Below are 25334 nucleotides of genomic sequence, written 5' to 3' on the forward strand. Positions count from 1 at the left end.
TCTCTCTGTGTCTCTCTGTCAGGTTTAGATGCTCCAGGCACAGCAGGGCCCAGCCTCCGTGTCAGCGAGGGACGAGGCTGCACCCACCTGGGCCACAGCACTCCTCTGAAGCTCAACTGTCATCTCTCACTCATCCAAGATCAGACAACAAGGACCACTGGGAAGCCATCTTTGAAGAGTCTGGGTAGTAGCAGAGCTTGGGCTGAGATCTCTGCCCTCCGTACATCACCGCCATGACGACCGCGGTGCAGCCCAGTGAACTGGTGTTTGAGTTTGCCAGCAATGGGATGGATGAAATTAATCAGGTACTCTTGAGATTTTCAGTATTTGTCGCGAGTCTGTTTTTTTGGCGAAATGGAAATTTACAATATTGCCTACAATGATATATTTTTATTTGTAGCTTTTTTTTTTTTATTAAAGTACTGGTTTTAGGAGTTGCTGCATTCACTACTTCTCAGAACAGCAAGAAAAAGAAAAGTTAGATGCATTACTGAGTGCATTCTAACCTAGACTTTACCCCTAGACAAGCTACACTGCAGAACTCACTCACACGTGCTGTCCCTTATAGGAGAAACAACCAAAAGTGGCACATGTTTAGCAGCTGCTTGTTAAAAAATGTACCTGTGTGGCATTTTGTGCAACTTTCACTCAGAATTGTCTTTCTGGTAAGACTTTATGGAGTTAAAAATATTGATATTTTTATCATATATCAGAGATGGGCAATTTTGATCATAGTGGGGGTCACAAAATTGTGATTGTTTGATTGGAGGGCCACATTATGAGAATTCATGCCAGTATTAAGAAGCTAACAAATGTGAACATAGCTATTGTCATTTCAGCATATTTTTTTTGAAGGGGGGTTGTGTCTTTGTGCAGAAATATTGTTTGTTTTTCTCTCATTTTGTGTGTTTTGATGTCATTTTGTATATTATACTCCTCTTTTGTGTGTTTCTGGTGTCATTTGTGTCATTTTGTTGTTGTTTGTGTCCTCTTTATATTATTTTCACTGATATTTTGTGTGTTTTTCTCTCATTTCACATGTTTATAGTGCCATTTTGTGTATTCTTCTCTTATTTTGTGTGTTTTTGTTGTTTGGTTCCTCTTCATTTTTGTACTGGGTATATTTCGTGTCTTTTTACAGACATTTTTCTCTCATTTTGTGTGTTTTTGTTCTTATTTTCTCTCCTCTTGGTATTTGTTTTTATTTTTTTACATTTTGTGTGCATTTTTGAGTCATTTTGTGTGCTTTTACATTGGGGGCCGCACAAAATTAGACTGAGGCCCTCGGGCTGCCAGTTGCCTGTTGTCTGTCATATATGATCATTTTGCGGAAAGATATTGAGATATTAATTTTTGTCCATATTGCCCAGCCCTACTTCTAGTGTCTACATTTGAGTCTGATGATCTGTTTGATGAATGTTGCTCTTTTTGACCAAATATACAGTATGTCATGTCAACAAACTGAGGCAGGATTTAGCCAGTTGGTGTTTTTTATATTCTTTTTTAATGTGACAACATGTTGGGGAACCAGACTCCCCCGGGAAGAGGAAGTGGACCAGGCAGGATGAGTGTGGGCTGCAGGGAGGGCTGAGATGGAAAGACTGACTGCTGCAAGTTTAGGGTGCGTGGGAAGGAACGGGTGGGGCTCGGGATGAATGCCTTCATAGCACAAAGGTGGCAGTGACCGTGTGTGTGTGTGTGTGTGTGTGTGTGTGTGTGTGTGTGCATTCAGGGTGAACCCGTGCCTGAGTATCTCCTGACTGCTTGGTCAGGTGTGCAGTTATCTCCTTCCCGCACCCACATCTGAATCTCGTGGAGCAGGCTTGATTGTATGTCTGTATGCGCTGGTATCTGTGTGTGTGCATCTGAGGTAACAAGTTGTCACTGGATCCCTGAATAGCACCGATTCAGGCCTAACCTGACGAACCAGTTGCAAAAGCTGTTTGGAAGGGACAGGATAATTCAGCTAAAAGGTCTCGCATTGTTCCAGTGCTGCAGTTTTGTTCCTTGCTGCACCCACTCAGCCTGCTATGAAAGCCGTTTGTCAAAGAAACACCCGCTACACAATAAATCGAGGCACCTCAGTTTTACTTTTCCTACAATTTTTTTTTTTTGCCACATAAATTACAGAAAAAAAATACAGTTTTTACAGTAGGGCTGTGGTGGCCTAGTGGTTAAGGAAGCAGGCTTGTATCGGAGGGTCACTGCTTCGAATCCCACCCAGCCCATCACTGAGGGATGTTGAGCAAGTCCCTTAACTCCAATCCAACTGCTCCCCGGGCGCCTGCAATTGGCAGCCCACTGCTACCCCTCTGGGAAAATGGGTACAATGCCGAGAACAATTTCACTACGGTAATGAATAAAGGTTCCATTATTATTATTACTTTAACGCGTTAATTGCGATTAAATTAATTACAGGTGGAACCTTATTATTTCAAGAGTTCCAGGTACACCCATAATACTGATGCACAGACTACTGCCGAGCTGCTCAGCTTTGTTTGTGTTAAATTTAGCTTTTAAAAACACCGGATGGAAAACTATAGCCTAGTTGTTTGCAAATTGTGCAAGTAAGCTAGTGTTTGCCTTATCACCACAGCTTTGCAGCCTTCACTACCACCTCAATGTAGCGGCTAGCACGGACAGCTAGCATGGACTCTCGGACAGTGCTAACTGCTACATGCTGCAAGCACGCCATGTCTGACAAATGAACAAACTCACTGGATATATATGATCATCTGAAGGAGAGAAATTGCAACAAGTTCAGTGTTAGAAAAGTGTTCTTACTGTTTATGATGTGCTAACTTATAGCACCACATGTGACGTTTTATTTCACTTGTATTTTCTATTTATTGGAGATTGACAAAAGTACACATCAGTATGACAGGTAGTGCTTGGGGCTAGTTTGAAATACAGAGAAATGTTTATATACAGTATATATATATATCAATGTTTTGATCTGCCACAGTAATGTAGTCTAAATGAAAATACCTCAAGTTGATTGCATTTCTCAGCAATTTTTAGGTGCGATTAAAAAAGAAATAATTAGATTAATTAATTACAGAGCATGATTAATTAATCGCACAATTTTTTTTAATGTCTTGACAGCACTAATTTACAAATCTCATACATTATAATACATTAAGTAAGTGTGTGCGTGTGCATATGTTAGTTAATAATAGACAAACACATCAGGGAAAGGAACTATATATACATATTATAATATGTATATATAGGTGAAGAAATACTAGTTTCCACTATACAAGAGGTTCTGACACCTTGCATATCTTTGTATATTGAGATTTATATATCAATATTAATTTTTTTTTTTGTAATTTTCAGTTCAAGTTTAACCCGCCTATTATCCTTAAATATTACTAACACATTTTTACCCTTGGGGTCAATCTGACCCCAGTGATATTTATCAGCAGAAAATGATATTCTAAAAATCGTTGACCAAGTTTTTGTCTCAGGCACTTTGTTTATTTACTGAATACATAAACATAAATAACCCCTTGATAATGAAACCTTGACCTGTTCTCTAGCGCCACCATCAGGCCATACTTTTAAATTAGAATTAATTGATCTTGAAAATCTTTCATCCAAATGTTTTCTAATTTGGGGTGTACATTCATGACTCGCAGAATAAACCATATTGATCGATGTTGGAGACCCCCCCCCCCCCCCCCCCCTTCCTCTTATTTACTTATTTTTATCTCCTTTTTGTAACATATTTAGAGTTATTCATTAAAACGTTAGCTGTCTCAGACACATTCTCCTCTACGTCACTTTCACTGAGCTGACAGACAGGTTTTACACAGTGAGAACAGCTTGGGGTCAAATTGACCCCAGAGGAATATCAATGCATGCATAATGTGTTAAAAAATGTGAAATGTGTGAAAAAAAAATAGTGTTGATAATTTTATGCTTAATCAATTGTACCCATCAAATTAGGAAAAGTCATGAAGCAACTGCAGTTTGGCAGGCAAGTTTAAAATCAAATTTTATCATTCACTGAGCTGCGGTATTAAAAGTTACAAAAATAACAATGTTTTTTATGTTTGAGGTGCTGTTGTCCTGCAAAGAATACAGTGACAAATACAAAGCTCCCGGCTGTTGTGGGGCTGGCGCTTTAAATGTTTCAGGGGGAAAAGCCTGCACAAATGATGTGCTTTGAAAGGCAGAAAGAGGAACTATCGTGTATTAAATTGCTTCTGTTTACCTTCAGAGACACAATTAAAGTCAACAAAGAGGAGGAAGCAGTCAAAACGCTTGAAAAGTTACAGGTTAAAAGTTAGTTCCACCTTTTCTGCTCACAGTACAGAAATGTTTTACTGCTGCATGGTCATCAAACATGTCTCTGCTTTGGCGTTGTCTTGGCTCGCATGACAATAACATTGTGGTGGTAATTGTTTCAGTGAAACTTCAAAACAACAAGCAGAGACGGCCGCTCAGTAGGCCAGTAGTCACACACACACACATCTCATCCAAGGACAGAATATTTTGTTTAGTTTTAACTAAAGCATTGTGGTGACCTTCCTGTTTATCTGTTTGATAAGACCAAAGACTCTGATTGATGTAAAAAATGTAGCTGGTGTGAGAGAAAATGAGTTTTAGTCATAGTTTTTTGGCTAAAATACGACTTTGTTTTATTCCAAATATAGTCATCAGGACTATTTCAGACAGTTATAGTCTAGTTTAAGTCAACTAAATGACATTAAGATGTAAGGCTGAATGATTGATTGCATTTGCGATATTATAGCAATATCATAAAATGCAATTTTCTCATCGCAAAGGATGCAGTTTTTTTTTTTTTTTGTGAAGTTAGTTAGATATGTTGAAGAGGTAAAGCCACAGATTTGTTTGATTTATTGTTGTAATCTGTGCTTTAAAATTGACATTTGACATTTATTTAAAGTTTAAGTAAATCTGAAATTGTTTAATTATTATGAAACAGATTGATTTATTGCTTGTGTTCATTGAAAAATACATGACAAGAGACCCTTGGAAAAATTATCGCATATTAAATCACAATCGCAATATTGAGGAAAAAAAATCGCAATTAGATTATTTTTTTAAATCGTTCAGCTCGATTAAGATTAAATCTGTTACAGATATAGTTGACTAAAATCAATAAGATAAGAGTTTATGTTTTTTTTTTTTTTTGAAAGTTTCAATTATCATTGATCAACATGATATTGGATAGTATAGTAATTTTTTATTTTTTTTTTTTCAGATTGAATTAGGACCCTAAGTGGTTACAGTTGATGTGAAATTTTGGAAGTATATGATACTGAGTGACAATAAATCATGTTTTAAATACAGAAATATGTTGTCCGCCTAAAAAAAGACAGATTTCCATTAGATATTAAACCAATTCTCAATAGGGAAGGCTACAAAGGCAGGAATTATTGACTGATGTATTGAAATCAACTGCAGCAAGTTTGGTGATAATAATTAACAATCGTTTTTTGTTAAAAAAGCGGAAGCTTAGTTTGCCAAAACTGTACCAAATTTGCCACAAGTTTGGGAATTGTAACACATCAGTCAAATTGATTCCAATTATTTTTTTTGTCTTATTTTTGACCAATAGATGGTGCATTTTGGCTTGAAATAAACACATCCATTTTCATCCAAGGTTCTGCTGTGCCATGCGTAATACTACTTTTCCCTCCACGCTTTGATGTGGTTACACATGGGTCTCATTCAGCAACGCTTTGACCAATCACAATGTTTGTAAATACACACAGGCATATTTGAATTGATCAATGCCCAAGACCACATGGTCACACAAGTTCTGATTGGATTTTGTCCCGTGAGACAAAATCATAGTTTCATATTTTTTCTTAGTTGGTGAAAATTATCAATACATGTTGAAAGAGGTTTTTTTTTTAATGTTTAATGTCTCGTCATTGTCACTTAAAAAATTGTAGTCAATGAAAACTATGACAAACATTTTTAGTCTATATCCGCAGTATCTTGCACACTGCATCAACAGTTAAAAGGGGTTATTACAGTTGCTGCACCTTCTGACTCACCCCATTCACACACCGTGTCCTAATAATGAGTCGGGCTGTTAGTTTCCTGGTTAAAGAGTAGCACACTCCACTCTGTCGCTTTGCACCCCCCACCCTCACAGCTCAAGGCCTGAACACCTGGTATGCCCCAGAGGTCCAAACCTACAATGGACACTTGTGCAAAGAGACAGATAAGGCTTTATTCATGCTCCTGTCTGCCAAAGTCCTCCTTTTATCAGCTCATCACTTTAGGAGCAAGGTTTTAATTGATTGTTCAAAACTGACATGAAGCAAAGTAAAGCTGAGACTTTGTGATATCTAATTTACATGTTTAGTCTATATAGCAGCAGGTTGTTTGAATGTTTAAATGTGACCTTTATGTTAAATTCTTTAGTAAACTAAACAAAAAGTTTGATATTTACTGTCACTCTGTCTGCTCTGCAGCAAAGTCAATTTTTCATCATTTAAATGCAGTTCATGGCCTGTTTGTGCTCTTTAATGTGTACTCTGCTGCCATCTGCTGGTAAAAAAAGTGAGCTTTTTAACCTCCAACGATCTGAAATGAAGTGTTTATTTCAGGACACTTTATGACAGTGGTTTCAACCGTTTTTGGACTGTGACCCCATTTTTAAATCAAGAATTTCTGGAGAATCCAAAGACATTTTTTTCTTCTTCTAGCATTAGTTTTTGATCGTATTTGTTAAACTGTACTGGGTCAATAATGTGACACCTAAATATTCTGTCCAACTGCATTTATTTTAGTTAAAAAAGGTTTAAATGCATAAAATATACCAGATATGTAGTAACTTAGTAAATATGCCCTCATTTAGATTTTTTTTTTTTAAATGTTACTTGGGAAATTACTTCTGTAATTTATTCTGTTATTCAAAGTGTCCAAATATCATGTGGTGTGACTGTGGCCATTACTGCTGTTTTGAAAAAAACTTTTTTAAAATGACTCTAAATCTATTCAAATGTATTTTCTGCCCTATTTTAGTTGCATTATAGTCCTGTATTTTTATTTTTTATTTCCAGCATAATATTCATGCAAACCCCTTTTTATAAAACATCATGCTGTGAAATCCTTTATCATTGACCAAATACAGAGTAGCCAGGAAAATTCATTTCAAATCAGTAATTGTTTTTTTTTTTAAAATCAATTACTAGGCAAGGCAAGGCAAGGCAAGGCAAATTTATTTATATAGCGCATTTCATACTCAAGGCAACTCAATGTGCTTTACATGATAAAACATTCAATTGTTTAAAATCAATAAGAACATTTAAATCAATAAGAACATTTAAATCAATAAGAACATTTAAAATCATCAGTAAAATCAACTAGACATTTCAGGCGACCCCATTTAAACTACTCCAGGCGACCCCGCATGGGGTCCCGACCCCAAGGTTGAAAAACCCTGCTTTAGGATGTTAGGATAATTCACTCATTTAAAGGACTGAACGTCCCTCACAGCAGAGAAGCTTGACCTGGGTTTTCTTTGGCTACTCACATAGTGCTTCACAGTTTGACCCAAACCTTGTTTCTTCTCCTCCGGTTGGAATTCCCAAGACTTGTTGAGGATTGGATGAAGTGGAATGTTTGTCTGCAAATCATGACCGATCCATTAACATTCATCGGGGTTGATATAATGTGTGAACAAATGATTAAGTTCTCAGGAGAAGCAGCTGGTTCTGTGTCCTCCAGCCGGTCCCTGTGGACTGCTTCAACACTGCAGAAAATGAGCTCTTCTTCTCTGTGCTTCATGCCTCTGAATTAGACTTGAATGGAGTTGAATGGGAATTCATAATGTTTTGGTTTGCTTTGACTGTGTATACCAGTATTTTCCAGCTTTGGGGTCGGGCCCCTCTGTGGGGTCACCTGCCGTTTAGATGGGGTCACCTGAAATGTCTAGTAATCTATCTATCTATAAAGCAAAGAATCTCTCTCTCTGTGTGTGTGTGTGTGTGTGTGTGTGTGTGTGTGTGTGTGTGTGTGTGTGTGTGTGTGTGTGTGTGTGTGTGTGTGTGTGTGTGTGTGTGTCTCAAATATCTCTGCGAATCAGGCTCAGATTAACCTGAGACTTTAAACATGGCTGCTGCATGGTTCAAAGGTGTGCAACGATTTGTTTGGACTGCAATGATACCGTTAATGAGTCATTTCATAAAATTGTCTTAAATGCAGCTTTGCAGAACAGCTCAATGTTGACAGGTAGTCATGATAACTCAGGAAAAGCTAAAATCTGCCAATCTACAGGAGTGACTGCCAAAGGGCTTTTAAAAAACGACTAAAGTAGGTCTAATATCATAAAGAAAACACCCCATAAATATTGACCAGCAGGTGTCCTCAGTAAGCAATGTTTGTAATTAAGGTGAGTAATAACAATAATAAAAATTCGTAAAATTAAAATAGGCTTTCACTATATATATGTAGGCTATATAGCTGAGCCGGTACAACTTGTTATTAATACTGGCAACTCTGTATTTGTAATACAGTATAATTAGCATGATCAAAAACTAATCCTAGAAAAAAATATATATATTTTTTTAGGGTCGCCAGAAATTCTTGATTTTAAAGATGGGGTCACGATCCAAAAAAGGTTGGGAGCCACTGGTTTATACGATTTATTGTTGGGATTGTAAATAGGGATTGTTAATAGGGATGCATCGAATATTCGGCCACCAAATATATACGGCCGAATATTGCAAAACAAGCAATACTCGGCCTTCGGTTTAGTGAGTTAAAAGCAAGACCGAATAGTAGCCTGTGACGCAGTGACGCAATCAAACAACGTGTGTGCGCGTTTCTGGAGGAGCAGAGCAGCAGGAGGAGCAGCAGCAGCAGCCCCTCCTTTCTGCACACAAACACAGCCAGACTCTCTCCTTTCCGCTCTCCGTCATCCAGCACTGCGTAAAAGTTGGAAGCTGTCCAATTAGCGCTGTCAGCCACAAATCCGTAAATATCTCCATTGTTTCCTCCTCAGTTCACAAGCGATGTCGGGTCTCGCTGCATAAACTGGTGTAGCATTAGCACAGAGTGCTAACAGCTGATGTGTGTAAACAATGGGTCCGTGGCTCCAAGCGGTGACTCCCAACACGATCGGCAGCAGAAAAAGTAGTGCAGTTTGGGCGTCCAGTAGTGCAGTTTGCATTTACATATATGGCAATAAAGTATAAAATATATTCTATATTAAACCGCAGTGTTTGTTTTAGCTGTTAGATAGTTGGAGAGGGAGGAGCTCACATTCTAGGAGGCGTGTTAGGTGACGTCACCTACCAACGTGGGCAAAATCCAACTCGCCTGTTTGGAGCTGACTTTTAACGAAATGTAGTATAACAAGGGAGGGAGGAAACTTTGTCCCGCTGAATGAGTCTAAAGGGATGTTTATCACTGTAGCAAAACTATTAGAAAGGGATTTTTTCATCATACCCTTTAATGCACTTTAGTTTTTTTTGAAGGGCTAATATAAATGAAAAACTTTGTTGTGCTTTTTTGAACAGCGAAATCTTCTGGAATATTCTGGAAATGTCAGAATATTCAATAAACATTTACTTTCTTTAAAAAGCATGTCTAAAAATGTATTGTAGGATGCACTATTACAAAAAATAGTGGAAAAACTTAACAACCGCATTCAATATTCGGTATTAGGCCAATGGTTTATATTTTCTTCAGCTTCGGCCACAAATTTTCATTTTGGTGCATCCCTAAGAAAAAAATATGGTTTTATTGCATTTTCACAGAGGTCTATCACTTCTCTGCCTCCCAGTGTTGTCTCTCACCGTGCAATGCATTTTATGTTTATCTATTTATTTATTTTACTAACTATGTTTATATGTGTGTGTGTGTGTTTTCTCTGCACTCAGCTGGATGACCCGTCTGTGTTCCCTGCGGTGATTGTGGAGCAGGTGCCGGCAGCCGACCTGTTGCAGGTCTACTCTGGCCTGGAGTCTGACGAGGTGACCAACGGCATCATGGTGGACACTACGCTGCACGTGGTGGAGGAGCCCTCCATCCTGGTTGGAGGGGTGGATCTATCAGGTAAAGACAGACAACCCAGCTTAGGATTGTTTAATGCAGCTCCAGGCAAAGATGTTTGCAAATCCACAAAGCGGAAAAAATAGATTTGTGTTTTTGTACAATTTTGAAGAAATATCAGCATTTTGAATAGTCTAATCCGCAGAGTATGTTCTCAGTTCACCTTTATTCATTCAGGTATTTGATTTTCACAATGTAGCAACATTTTAATAAAGTAAAGTGCCTTATTGTGTATTTGAACTTCGAAAAAAAACTAAAAGCAGAACAAACAACACTCAATTGTCTAAGTAATCAGCTGAAAGGGTGTAGGTTGAAGCAAAAGCTTATAAATAGAGATAGATAGATAGATAGATAGATAGATAGATAGATAGATCCCACAGTGGGGAAATTTATTGACATATATCATATCACAAAAAAACAAAACAAGCCTCTCTAGATAATATCACAAAAAAATATTAGGAAACTAATTTGACTATTTTTACATATTTAGATAAACAGTTTATATATGCACATCAAACATATACACATACATACACACATATACACACATACATACATAAACATGCATGTACATAATATAAAATGTACTATTTAATATTTACCACACAGATTTCATCAAGTACATTTTAAATACAATGTGGCAGTATTTCAATTATATCCCAATATATACCTTTTATTATGTTTATTGAGTAAGTATTGACATATTTTATACCATTATATACATATTATATATTATTGCTGCCCGAGGTAAAATTGTTGCTCTTCTTTCTTGTACTTACTAACAACATATGATTTAAAAAAGCTCTTTAAACTGGTTTATGTTGCTGCTTTGTTTTCGTTTCATCCTTGAGGCAGTTCCATAATTTAACTACTTGAAATGTAGTTTTCCTCTTAAATTATAATCACCTTCTCTCTCTAAAAACCTTTTATTTTCTGCAAGTGCACCTTTGCTTGCCTTATTTATCATTTGGACTTGCTTGCAATGTCTTTGAACGGCTATTTAAATGGCACCCACACAATTTCTAATTTTATGAGCTCACTAATCCTTCTGCTGTGGGAAACGACGCTGACATTTACCGATGTGTCCAAACATGGGTAATTTACCAACAAAGGGTGGTCTTTTTTTTTTTCCCCTCTCAAATCCCAGTTTTAACAGCCTCACACACGTGTTACTATAAATATATTTAATAAATGTTTGGGGATTGACTTTTTTGGGGGGTCTTGATTACCTTGTTCGATAAATAATCTTGTCCTCTCATGGACAGAGACGACCGTGTCCGGCGGCGAGGACAGCATGGAAACAAATGAAGCTGCAGCCGCTCTTCTCAGCATGGAGTCCCCAAACAACATTTTGGATGAAAAGCGAATGAGTGAGTCAGTTTGCATGTTTCTTATATTTTTTAGCATTAAAAATGGAGACAAACAGTCCATTGTTCTGATTATATTTGGAGTATTTGAGATAAAAACATGTTGGTGTGGCTTTTGTTCTTTACATCTTGAGTGGTTGTTTTATTTGGTGCCTCTTTTATTATTTTGCCTTTTTTTGTTATTATATAGAGTAGTATTTCCCAAACAGGGGTACATGTACCCCCTAGGGGTACAGGAGCACAATGCGGGGGTAGCCGTAAAGATTTAACAATTAATTTAAAAGTAATTGGGACATTTTATTAGTTCTATTTTTTTGGACAAATTCACCACAAACTAACGGTACTATTAATATGTTATGATTTCATTTAATCTATAACTTTTTTCAAGATGTTAAAAGTTACCAGTATTATAAACAGTACTACTGCTCAATAAAATACTATATTTTCTTGTAATAATAATAATAATAATAATATTAATAATACAATTATTTAAAAGCACTTTTCAGGAAACTCTGACACTCTACAGGTTAAAACAACAATAGCAAATACATGGACGAAAACAAAGAAATATATATCAGACAAATAAAGAACAAGGCAGGATTTTATTTAATTTATTGAAACCATTTGGCCATTTTATCACACTTATGACAATAGGAGGCAATAAATACCTAGATTTTACAAAGGAGACTGTATTTACTCACTAATGAAGTTATCACATTAAAGTTACATGGTATTTTCAAATTACACTCATTGTTTTGAAGTTGTAGTTTAAGCATTTAGAGAAACAATGTTTGAGACGCTGTTCCACAGATGAAAAAGCATATGAAATTATGGTGTAGGGGTACTCAAGGTATGAAGAGGGGGTACACGTGATTTGACAAAAATGCCAAAGGGGGTACACGGGACAAAAAAAGATTGGCAACCACTTGTTTAAAGTTTCTCAATAACTTTTACTCAAAGTATTTTAACATGATTTTCTTTGACTTCTCCTTTTGTTTTCACTTCTCACATGTGACATTTCTCCTTTTTCTAGTTCACACCTACGGCACTCTACTGGAGTCTGACCTGGCGTACGTCCCTCTGAGGCCCGACCAGATGGACAATGTTGCCCTTGACTTGTCTCTTGACGAGGACACTTCATCAATGGACGAGATTCCTCGCAGGTTTCCTTTGAAACCTCAAAAGAAAACCAAAGGTAGCGCTACTTTCTTTCTCCTATTCCTTCTTGGCAGACGAACCCATGTTCAGATGTGAAGTACTCACGTTGCTGTAATTGAGTTGCTTTTATGGGTACTTGCACTTTTATGAGTATATTTCTAAATCAGTAAATTCACTTGTACTTAAGTACGCTTTAAAATAAGTCATTTGTTACATTTCTACACCCAAAAGTTACTGAGTAAATTATTATTTTTTGTTTTAAAGTGATCAACGGACATTGTCAAAGTCAAAGTGTCTTTATTAGTCTCCCTAGATAGTAATGTGTGTTGGACAGAGAGACCTGCTGCACAGACAGGTCATTTATCACAATTAAAACATTAAATAATTCACATAGTAAAACAATAAAAACAATAAAAGGAATTCATGTGCTTAAAATTACATTGCCAAGAAACAGATAAAGTGCGTACAAGTACTCAGTGCAATACATTATGGGCTTCACTGAAAGTGGGATAAAAGAATGTTGTGAAACGACAAAAAATGAAATGAACAGACAACTATCATATGCATCACATCATAGCCGACCAATCAGATTAAACGTAATACACCACGCAAAACAGCTTTGACTGCCGGTTATTTTCTCAGTTTTAGAGTTTTATAAATGTAGCTATACTTAGGTGTTATTTTATTTTTTAAAAGAATTGTACATTATTGACAAAGCTTTTATTTTATACAGATGATTTTGTGGAAGATTTGGTTTCCTCTTACTTTTTAAGTTTATGCATGACATGTTTAAAGTCTGCAAGGGAACCGTGGCAAGATTTATTACCAAAAATAAACATGAAGGAGTGAAGGTAACTAGTAACTTTTATTTTGAGTACTATTTAATTAAGCTCATTTTTATTTGTACTTGAGTATTTTATGTATGACTTGATTTAAATCAAGTAACAGTACTTCTATTTGAGTATACGTAGGATATATCAGTGCTGTTTACACCTCTGCTAAAGATATTGTTATGTAGGTATTTTGATGATTTCTCTGTGGCCTTCCACCTCATAACATCCTACCCCTCAATTTAAATCCCAGTACGAAAGCCGCGGGTGGTGCGTCCCTGCTCTCCGATCTCCACCCCTAACCTGCCGCTCAGGAAGAAGAGCAAAGAGGGCAAAGGTAAGCTGGAGCAGCCAGTCCACTTTTCTGTAATGAGCCAATACAAATCAAGGCCTCTCCTCCTCCAGTGAACACTTGTGTAATAGATGAGGGGGATCTCAGAGTGGCGAGTTTCCCAGGGAAACAGAAGTGATTGCAGGCTGGAGGGCACAATGATGCTCTACTGATAGTAGCAAACTAGTTGTGCTTTGACGTGAACCCTGGCTGCAGCGTACACAGCGACACAAAGAGGAGGACCTGGGAAGGCGGGTTCATCTGCACACATACATCACTCTGTCACCGACTGGAGTGACTGCTGGGAGTGTTGGGTTGTTTTTAGCCACCTCTGACACTAAACTGTCTCACGAATTAGAGCAGGGGTGTCAAAATCATGGCCCAGGGGCCAAATGTGGACCAGTTTGATCTGGAGTGGGCCGCAGATTATACAGTAGGTGGGAAAACAAGAAATTTCAACAGTAATATGCCCTACTTTGCACTTCCAAATTTAACTGATTTGAAAAGTGTGTAAGGCACCAACAATATCCAAGCAGTAAATTATGCATAACCTAAATTTACTTGATTTTGTGATTAATTTAGATTTATTTTGGAAAAACTTTGTGGAAAAATTGGAGAAAAAATATGTGTTCTTTCAACAATTTGCTTTTTAAAATAACTGGCATTCGCAAATATTGCAAAGTTTTATTGAATTTGTAAATTTTAAGGTACTGCCTTATCTACAATCGAATTAATTGATCATTTACATTTTACACATTGATTTTTAAAGCCTTTTTCTGTAATTTTTAAAAAAAAATTTCACTTTCTCCTGCGGGCCAAATTGGAAGCTCTAAAGGGCCGGAATTGGCGCCCAGGCCTTGAGTTTGACACACCTGAAGTGGGATTTAATCTATTTTCTTTCACGACACGCATGCCAGGGTTGGGGTCAATTACAATTTTTAATTACAATTATGTCTTCAAATATCCATGTTTAATTACAACTCTATATAAGTATTTTTTCTAATTAAAATTATTATTTTCCCCTGAAAGTCAATTACCATTATATCCTCATTTACTGAAGTTCAATTACAATTAATCACAATTACTGAGCATTTAATAAAAAACCCCATAAAACATAACCTTCCTCTTGTGTTAGCTTTCTATTAGCATCTCTTATGTTTTTGGGTCAGTTTTGACCCATGTCTTAAATCAGCTGTAAAATTAGAATTCAAATATGATTATGGCAGCAATTTCAATTACAATTATAATTATGTAATAATTGGAATTAATGATTAATTACACAATTAGAATTAGAATTAACTAAACCCTGACACACGCACACAAATACAAGAAGGGATGCAGGGAAAGAATAGGCGAGATAAATAGAATTATAGATGTTTGAAGTGAAGATCTAATGTTCTGCGTTTATTGTGTGATACGTTTCAAATGTGAAAAAAAAAAAATGAAGAAATACCACCACTTTTCCCCACAAACCACAGGCAACACCATCTACCTGTGGGAGTTCCTCCTGGCTCTACTGCAGGACAAAAACACCTGTCCCAAATACATCAAGTGGACCCAGCGTGAGAAAGGCATCTTTAAGCTGGTGGATTCCAAGGCTGTTTCCAAGCTGTGGGGCAAACACAAAAACAAGCCCGACATGAACTATGAGACGATGGGTCGAGCTCTCAGGTAAGGGGAACATACTAATAGCCAAGTGTCACTGTTGTGTACATTTTGCTTTGATTAAGCGCCGACCCCTGAAGACAGGGTCACACATAACCATGCGCACTCACACACTGAAGGGACACTTTAAATGTTTCATGAGGCTGGTTTCATGTGAAGGGGAGACCATGTCTACTGCATAGTAAACAGCTCCTGATGTGTTTCTCTACTTCAGGTACTACTACCAAAGAGGCATCCTGGCTAAAGTGGAGGGCCAGAGGCTCGTCTATCAGTTTAAAGAGATGCCATCAGACCTGGTGGTGATCGAAGACGAAGACGCAGCGTCTGAGGCCAACTCTGGCTATGGAAACCAGAGGTCGAGCAACGGGCGGTCTGTGGCCCGTGGAAGCTCCAAAGGCCAAGGGTCCAGGGGCCATGTTTCAGTGAAACAAATGAAAAAAGAGCCCAGGGATGAGTACTTGTACCACGAGACCAACGGTGCGCACGCTGAGCAGCTTCTTCACTCCATGTTGCAAGGAGGTCATGGGTTGGGAGTTCATGACTCAGCACAACCAATCAGGTTAGAAACTGATACGTGTTTGTAACCCTCAAGTTATGTTCGTGTTTTTTTTTGTTTGTTAAACCTTGTTTTCCCAAAAATGATCGGTTTATTAAAACGTATGTTTTAACTGTTGTAACACATTTATAATCACTACGTAGAGTAAAGTAGAGTACAGTAGAGTACAGTGACTTTATTGATCCCACAATGGGGAAATTTACATCATTACAGCTCAAATAAAGAAGAAGAACAGAAGGCAACATAAAGAATACACAAAAGACACGTGAAAAATAGTGTAATGAAGGAGATAAAATAAACAATACAATAATAGAGGCTATATATAAATATGTAAAGAAATAGAAATAGAAAAAATAACATAAAAAGTATAAAGAATATAGATATATACTAGGGATGTAAAGATTAATCATGAGGCAGTTAAAAATCGATTCAAAGGTGTCACGGTTCACATCGATTCTCTTGAATTGAATCGCAGTACTTAAAAAACATGAATAAATTATATAAAAAAAAATGTTTCAGTTTATTTTTTATTCATTTATTTGTTTTAATTTACAGCAAAGGGCGTTCTCTATTTAGAATATAAATTCAGGACGCACCACCGTGTTTTAAATCAAAAGTGTGGAAGCATTTTGGCTTCCCCAATACAAAATGAAAGAAGTGAGATATGGGATTTGTTTTAAAGTCCAATTGTTAAGGCACAACATACATTTTCAGTTGCACTTTTAAAAAGAAAATGAACTATTATGCAGTTTTCTATAGTTTACTCTAGAGCCAGAATTTAAATGAATAAGCTTCTTCATTTGTACTATTTCTTTATTTATTTCATTCAGGATTTATTTTTAATTAAATTGCTTTATTTTGCATAGTTTATCAATGGATTATTTTGACAATGAAAGATAAAAAAAAATAGTACAGTATTTTAATTTTTTTCGAAGAATTTTTTTTTTTATAATTTTCAGTCATCATTTGTCTACAGTCTAATTTTGTAAAATAAATTGTGAGAGAATCGTATCGTGAATCAAATTGTATCGGGAGTTGATTGAATCTTACATCCCTATTATATACATATTTACAGACGGTGCAGGGAGAGATGTCTTAGACTATTTAGTTGTGCAGTCAGACAGTGGTAGGGATGAACTTCTACTGTTAGTTTGTAATATTAACTCTATTATTATCCTTGACCCCATTCAATGTTTATCATTCAAAAAGTAATAGTTCACTTTTATTTGCTCCCTGATTTTCCCTAATTTAATGGGTACACTTGATTAAGCATAAATGATCATGATGATATTTTTTAGCCGTGTAAAACTTGTTTGTCTTTGTTTGACCTGATGGTGGCGCTGCAGGAAATGTCATATCATCACCACAACCAATAGGGTTCATATTCTTCTGGTCGTTTATGTTGTCAGTAAATTTGAGAAGATTTGGACAAAAACTGTTCAAGATAATTGAATTCTAATTTAAATGTTTGGTCTGATGGTGGCGCTAGAGAACAGGTCAAGATTTCATTATCAAGCGGTTATTTATGTATTTAACATATAAAAAAAGACTTAATCAACAATTTTCTGAATTTTTTTTATTGGAGGCAAATATCCCTCAAATTCACCCCAAAGGTAAAATTTGTTAGTAATATTTGAGGATAATAGTAGCATTATTATATTATTGGAAAGTGTTACGTTCATTATTAGGGCATTACTTAGATTATTTAGAATGGATCTAAACTTTGATTTTTACACAAATTGATGTTTCCCCCATTAATTTCTAATAACTGATCATATTTCACAGGGAACATGAAGAGTGTACAAAAGTTGAATGAAATCCATAAAAGTTTATTCACATTAAATAGAGTTTATTTTGGTTTTTGAGATACCTTTTGTAATCAAAGTCACGAAATCTTTGGTCAGTCTACTTTGAAATTGGACAAATTTGACCAGATTATTACCTTTATATATATTTCTATACATATATATATGGACTCTTGTTGTTTACGGGTCTCAAAATCAAAGGTGGTTTCTTGTTAATAATTAGACAGAATAAATACACTGTGTTAATACATGACTTTTAAAGAGGAACCGCTCAGTTTTTACGGGAAAATGTTCCTTTTAAGGAAGCAGATAATGGTTAAGAGCGTGACACGTATAGAAGTAAAAGCAAACTGCATGACTGACATCAAGTTTTACAAAGATTAGGAAAACTGTGTTATATAATGAGGCAGATGGGACTATGAAGCAACCAGAAGATCATAAACCACACATAGGCAAAGAGAAACAACAGGATGTGACCATGAACAGTAACACGCTGCACTGTGAAACATGAAGGAAGGCAAACTGAACAAAAACAACAGGACACATAATGGAAATCTAATTATATTATACAATGTATTTAAAAGTTTAAAACTGAAGCAAGATCATCAGAGACTGTTGGCAGCGCTGGCCAACTGGTAACAGACTGGGTTTTGAACTCATGTACAAAGGGTTCAAACACACGCATGAAAAATAATTGCATTGCATTTTTCCAAAAGTGTATCAAAAGTGAAATATGAGATTAAAATGTGCGTAATAGGAAAGTTTCTAAGGCTGTTGATGCTTTTGGTGACACTTAGTGGTGATGTTGGGAAACTGCACATGCAGGACACATGAAATCAGAGTTTTTCAACCTGGGGGTCGTGGAATGTCTAGTGATAATAAAATTAAAAAAATTATCATTTTAATCTTCAATTATTCTTTATTATTATTATTATTATTATTATTATTATTATTATTATTATTATTATTATTATTATTATTGTTTTGCCCAGTTAAAAAATACAATACATAATTCAATGATTGTTTTTGTAATTATGTCCATGAACGTGTACATAATGAAATAACATCCCCTTGTTCCCATTAAGCCCTAAAAAATAAATGAAGTAAAAGAAAAGTATTACAAAATAATAAAAATAGAAAAATACCAGTACTGTAGGTGGAATATATACAAAATAATACAAATATTCAAAACAATAGTAACAATGATATCACAAAAATACATATAGAATGCAGGAATAGTCAGAAAGCTCAAAGAGCTTAAATACCTATTGTTCTTTTTCCAAAAAAAAAAAAAAACCCACATACATTCTCTAACAACTGTATTCTATACCAGGGATTCTCAACTGGTGGGTCACGGACCTATACTGGGTGGGTTGGAAACAGCTGGTCAAGAATAAATAAATAATTAATGTCTCTCATAATCGACTTGTCTTTTATTTTGAAAGACACTTTTCTTTTGACACTCACATGTTGCACAGAAAAATATCTGGATTTATGTTTAAAAAAAAAAAAAAAAAATTATATATTAGCTATTTTTTAAATACTAACTTTGGATGGTCGAATTCTAAATTCTGAGCTGGCGCATATTGTCACTTTGTATTTGTAACACAGTATAACAAACATGATCAAAAAACTTATTTTAGGGAAATACCTTTGTGATATTAAAATGGAGTCACAACAAGAAAAAGGTTGTAAACCGCTGCATTAAATATTCACTCTTACTTACTTTTATTCTGTTACATTTCTCTTCTTTCCCGTGTTACTGATGGTAAAGGTTGTAGTTTTCTGAGGGGAAATATGGCTTTTATGGCATTTTTATTTTATTGAAGCGTTCGTCCTTTTTCCTTTGGACACAGATCTTTCTGAGCAGTTTGCAGGTTTTCCTACTGATCATTCTGTGTTCTCCAGGATTCTTGTTTAAAAAGCATGTTGATTATACAGGCTATGCCATTTCACTTCTCTAAGCAAACCATGGGAGACAGAATAACAGGTCGTTATTGTTGTCAGTGTTGTTCCGTGTACAGCTGTATTATTAAAAGTATTGGAACATAAACTTTACTTTCATCAATGAAATAGCTTACATTTGTGATTAATATGTCAGTTTACACACTGACTACTATCTCTGACCATCTATCCTCATAAGTAAACCTCTGCACATGTACGACCAAAGTTTTTTTTATAATTTGATAGAAAACCAATAAAAAAAGGTGAAATAAAACACTGGGGAATGTTTAAAAACTTTCAGTTCTGTACTTTTTTAATAGTGTGTGACTTTGTCCAAAAAAAGAGCGAAAGCCCCCACACGTCTTTTAAAGAACAAAATCTTTTTTTAGATCCAAATGTTCACAGCAGCAAACAGTTTCCCTGTGAGGACAAAAAGATAAAGCAGGAAAATGCATTTGTGTTTAACAGTAATTGTTTGTCAGTGCGTTCACATCATTTGAGATTCAGCCCCATCTTATGACATTTTGAAACAAGCCGCTTCTGAAAGTAAAAATTGAAATTCAAGGCAAATAAAGCCACGGCTTTAGCACTAACTGCCTCCTTTAGTAAAGTTTAAATGGTTTTCATTCTCTACATGTCAGAAATGAGATGTCAGATGCCACAACCTTGTTTTTCTTAGAGTGCTGTTTTTGTTGTCGCACAGCTTCACTTTTCAATTCATTCCGCCTTTGTCGAGGCTACGGCTTGTTTTACAAACGTATTATCGCTCATCTAACATTCTCTGAGCTATTAAGGGTTCTTTGCACTTTAGTGGGAAGAGGAATGATAATTTGCTGCGTTCAGCTGTCATTACGGTGACCGTAAACGTCTGGCATTATGCTGGACAGTCCACTTTCTTTAAGGCATTTCTGTTGGACACTCATTCGTCTGGCACAAATAGGTCCCATTCTATCTATTTTATATAATTGTACATCATGAATAAATAAATGGGCCCTGTTATAGCCCAATATGACCCGAAATGTTATTAAAAAAAAAATAAAATAATAATGTAACAAGATGCTGAGCCCAAAAAGCAAAACTATTTGCCTTTTTTATATATATACAAACTTAAAAATATGTGTATATATATATATATACTGTAGATATGAAGGTTAGAAGAAATGTCAAGGTTCTCCAAAAGGCTTTAATTATATATATATACTGTATATATACACACACACATTGAAGCAGTAATCTCTTTAATCCATAAATCATTGACTCGCTCTATAAACTCTGCCTCATAATGTAAAAATGATGGCATTTTACAACAATTTGGGTCTTGTTACATATCTCTGTGTACAATTACAAACTGATTTGTTAATTATTATTCACTACCTACTATCAATTTTATTTTCAAATATTGCCATGTATTGATCTTCCATTTAACTGCTGAATTATTTCACTTCTCTTTTAAGAAGCACCTCACGATACCTTTAATACTGTACAGTGTCATTGAAAAATCCAAATTAGGAGGAAATGCCTGTTTTGTTACAATTTGACAATTTTGACACTTTACTTGAAGTTTAAGGCCGACATTACGTTGTCATTATTGTGACATGACACCTGTCATTAGTATGAATAAGGTGTCATGAAGGCGATCATTAAGTGTCGTTTGTTACCCTAACCCTACCTAACCCCACTAAATCTCTCCACCTAACCCAAAAAATGCCAACATAGCTCCAAATGTGTCATAATTTAGCAAAAGACACTAAATGATCTTTAGAAATTTAACAATCGTTTATTCATATTCGTCAATAATGAAATCCTTATTAATCGACTATGGATTATTATAACTGTTTCCCCCACCCCTAATATTGAGATAATGTTTTTATTCCAGGACCATCGGGGCTCAGCCGTCCGTTCCAATGGTTCTGACGTCTCCCGGCTCGCTGCAGTCCGTTCCCCTCTCCTCTGTTCTGGGCAACGGAGACTCCTCCACACACTCCTCCCCTCCCCGGGTCATCCTGCACACCATCCCCTCCACCACAGCGGGCGGGAAAGACGTGCTCACCATTCAGACGGCGTCTCTAACAGGCGGAGCCAACAGCCTCCAGGACGGCCTCCCTCAGCAGCTCCTGGTCACCAGTATGGGTTCCTGTCCCATTTCCTCTTCTTCCTCCTCCTCCTCCTGCACTACTTCCCCCGCAGGAGTCATCAGTTCTTCCACCTCCACCCTCAATGGCCTCCCCCGCCTCGTAACCATCAACACCACCTGTGGGCAGACCATGGTAGCGCAGCAGCCCGGCACCGTCATCGCCACCGTGCTTAAGTCCACCGACTTCTCTGGGCTGCAGGTGAAAGAAGAAATCCTGCACCCGGGCTACTTCCAGTCCATGTTCAACGGGGATCCATCGCTGGCGGCTCACCCATTTGACAAGGAGGAGATGGAGGCAGGAGAGGCGGAGCTCCAGTACAGGACTGTGATTATTGATACCAGTCAAAGCCTGGCCCAGCAGGCGGCCAGTGAAACTATCATAAATGGACATTCCCACTCCCACAGCAGCAGCCCCAGTGAGGGTCTGACCCCCGTGGAGGAGCTGGAGGTGCGAGGTGAGATGTCTCTGCTGCCCGAGCAGGGATTCAAAGGCCTGCAGGAGCTGCCGCTGTCTGTCCAACTGCCTGCAAACTTTATCCAGATAAAGACAGAGCCAACAGAGGCTTAAAAGGCTGCAGGACTTCTCCTCCACACAATCCCAACCAAAAAACAAGTGAATTCTCCATCTATTTTTTTCTTTTCTGCAACCACAGAGGCAGCATGTCGTTCTTTAAGGTTGGTCAGTTCAGCCTCAAGATTCATTGTTTACTCACATATTGTGTGACCATGTGCCTAAAACTGAAAATTACATTGATTTTTTTTTGTAAGTGACTTTACTGATTTGGGATCATCGCCCAAAAAAATGAACCCCGTTGGACACAACAATCATAAATATACACATAAATGCAACATAATGCCTTCTCGTCAGGAGCGCAGCCATTAGATAAAAGCAGGGATCCCCTGTTTTGCCAAACGTGCCAGTTATAAATACTCTTTAGTAGACTGATGAAAATGCAGTAAAAACCCAAAGTGTGGACCGGATGCCAAACAGTGCAACTGGGTCACGTGTACGACATGTGTTCTTCGCTTTCTTTAAAAAAAAAAAAAAAAAGGAAAGAAAGGACTTCTGGGATTGAGTTTTTGGTGTTCAGTGCTGTTCTGCAGAACGAAAGAGTGCCTTACAGAAAGTTCAAACAGACTCTTTGTTAGAGCTGTCTGCTGAAAAGATTAAAAAAAAAAAAAAAAAAAAAATGGACTTCTCGGACTCTTGCAAAACGACGATTCATTTATTTTCATAGAAACAAAGAAGATATGCGTGCAAGTCCTCCTACCTTTGGTGTCAATGCACTGTTACTTTGGAAATGGGTATTTTTCTGTCCAACATGCACAGTGTGTGTACATCTGCAGTGTGGACGACGCACAGTAAGACAGAAAAGGCACAAAAGAAGAAAGAAAACCAACACACAGGAGGAAGATTTAAAAAGCCTTTACTTTATTAGAGGCTCTGAGGTTTAAATAGAATGAAATGTATATGGAAATATATATCTATACATATAATATACAACCCAGATTTGATTTTTAAGGCCACAGCAAATTTATTTATTCTGTTAATTTCTAAATTCTGTATAAAAAGGCACATTTTTTTTCTATTTGCATGTGTAAACCTAAGGGAAATTACACATGAGAAGATAAGCGTTAATAACTTTTCTTTTCATTGGTATGGTATAGCATTCCATATCATGAGTTTTTGACATTTTCAGGAGTTTTTGGACCAAAGCACTCGCATTATTCCACAGTTTGGTGCTCTTACTGTGGAAAACTTCTGTCTATTGTCAGATTTTTAACATTGTACCAAAAAATGCTTCTCTCTCAGTGGACGAACCGCTTTTGTTTTATTCGACTTTTGAATAAAAAGTTCATGCTGTGCATTCAGAGATGAGCGGAATCAGATCAGTTCTAAAAAATCAAATCAAGTTTCTACAGTTTGGTCAAATCTGGCTAAGTTATTATTTTTTTTCTCCTACCTTTGTTTGTAATTCTCCTCGCTTTTCTTCTTCTTCTCCCTCTGAGACAGTCAAGTCGGTGTCTTCTTTATTTGTTTGACCCACTTTGTTAAGGATGTCTCAGGCCAGTGATCCGATTGGCCCCCTCGGCCCAGTTGGAGATGAAGCCATATTGATCCTGAGGGCTATCGTGTCTAAATTGGTTGTATTTTCCAGGCGGGACTGCAGCCGCTGAGGGATTCCACCTCCTCATGCACCAGCACCAAAGGACAGTAGTTAAACGCTAATTTGTGGCTAAAAACATCCTCCACTGCTCTTTTTTTTTTTCTCTGCGAAAAACCCTCTGAATGTATCTTTGAGTACAAACCTCTGACAATCAATAATCACACTGGGTTTCATTTGCCTCCAGTTTTGTAGCAGTTCAGGGGGATTTTGCTGCTTTTTGTTGCTCTGTATACTGTATATAGATCTGTATTCACCTGGCCCTTCTCTCTCTGTTGCTGTTGAGGTATGTCCCCCCCCAGCCCCCCCCCATGCTTGTATTTTGTTTCTTCTCAGTTATCCGTGTCCGTGTCCTCCTCCATGCTGAACATAGACTAGATTTTTAAGAAAACGTCAATATGTTAATTAAAAACAAAATCTTTGCTGAACGTTTTCTTTGTTGTTGTTGTTGTTGTTGTTGTTGTTGTTTCGTGGCGCAGATTAGATTAGATGTCACACTGCAGCATTAAAATAAATAAATAAATAAAATAATCACACAGAAAACCAAATCAAACTGAAACTAAAAGCTTGTTAGGGGTGAGTAAATCTATTAATACCTGCTGTTGAGATAATGGAATTATTTCTGTACTGAAAATAACTCAAGCTTTTGGGCTTTTGCCGCTTTGCTTTGGGGGGACGTTTGACCGCGTGGCATCAGAGGAGGAAGAAAAATCTAGTGGAAGAAAGATAGATTGGAGCCATTAGCAGGCCAGAGACTGATTGGACTGTACTTAAGAGCTCCACTCCCCCAGATGCTGTGGGCGGATGAATACATGCCCGGGGCTGAAACAAAACAAAAAAAAAAGAAACAAAAGACCCTGTCTTTTCCTACTGTGTGTGTGTGTGTTTAGGCTTTAAATAGCAAGAAACAAGGTCATGCTAAGGTGGGGTTCATTATGTTATCACATGTGAATGACATGTACCTCTACCTGAGCGTGCGTGTTTAGTGTCGAGGGGGGGGGGAGGACGACTATGGAAGCCATAGTCGTGGCTTGCCTATGCCCTGCACTGCCTACACCACATGCATACGCAAAGTTTACATGTTAAAGTTTTGCATAATTCATTCGAAAAAAATCCATTTTTAAATGAAATAGTTTTCTGCTGCTTTGATTCCAACATATTACTGTTAGTTTCATGTCACGGATGTTAGTTCTACTTCATGTGTGTAGAATAAGTTTTCAGTGAAATGGTCCCAAACTTTTGAGACTTTAGGTTGGTTCTTCTTCCTTTGCTTAATTCTTCTTCACAATGTAAACGGTGAAGTGACACTGCACCCAGCAGTTCATGTATGGTACT

The 25334-nt window shown here is 36.9% G+C and overlaps 1 protein-coding gene across 2 annotated transcripts in view; it reads left to right on the forward strand.

The window, feature by feature from the left end:
- elf1 (E74-like ETS transcription factor 1) overlaps positions 1–24427 on the forward strand; it is a 65997-nt gene extending 41570 nt beyond the window's left edge. For both annotated transcript variants that reach the window (XM_028459762.1, XM_028459761.1), the window contains exons 2-9: positions 23–305; positions 9873–10047; positions 11310–11414; positions 12445–12606; positions 13653–13736; positions 15209–15401; positions 15610–15954; positions 21577–24427. In XM_028459762.1, the coding sequence (XP_028315563.1) occupies positions 234–305; positions 9873–10047; positions 11310–11414; positions 12445–12606; positions 13653–13736; positions 15209–15401; positions 15610–15954; positions 21577–22402 (1962 nt within the window). In that variant the 5' untranslated portion in view covers positions 23–233 and the 3' untranslated portion in view covers positions 22403–24427. The remainder of the gene's footprint in view (positions 1–22; positions 306–9872; positions 10048–11309; positions 11415–12444; positions 12607–13652; positions 13737–15208; positions 15402–15609; positions 15955–21576) is intronic.
- Positions 24428–25334: the final 907 nt, after the last annotated feature.

The sequence above is a fragment of the Gouania willdenowi genome, chromosome 10 (genome assembly GCF_900634775.1).
Source record: "Gouania willdenowi chromosome 10, fGouWil2.1, whole genome shotgun sequence".
Taxonomy (NCBI): Eukaryota; Metazoa; Chordata; class Actinopteri; order Blenniiformes; family Gobiesocidae; genus Gouania; species Gouania willdenowi.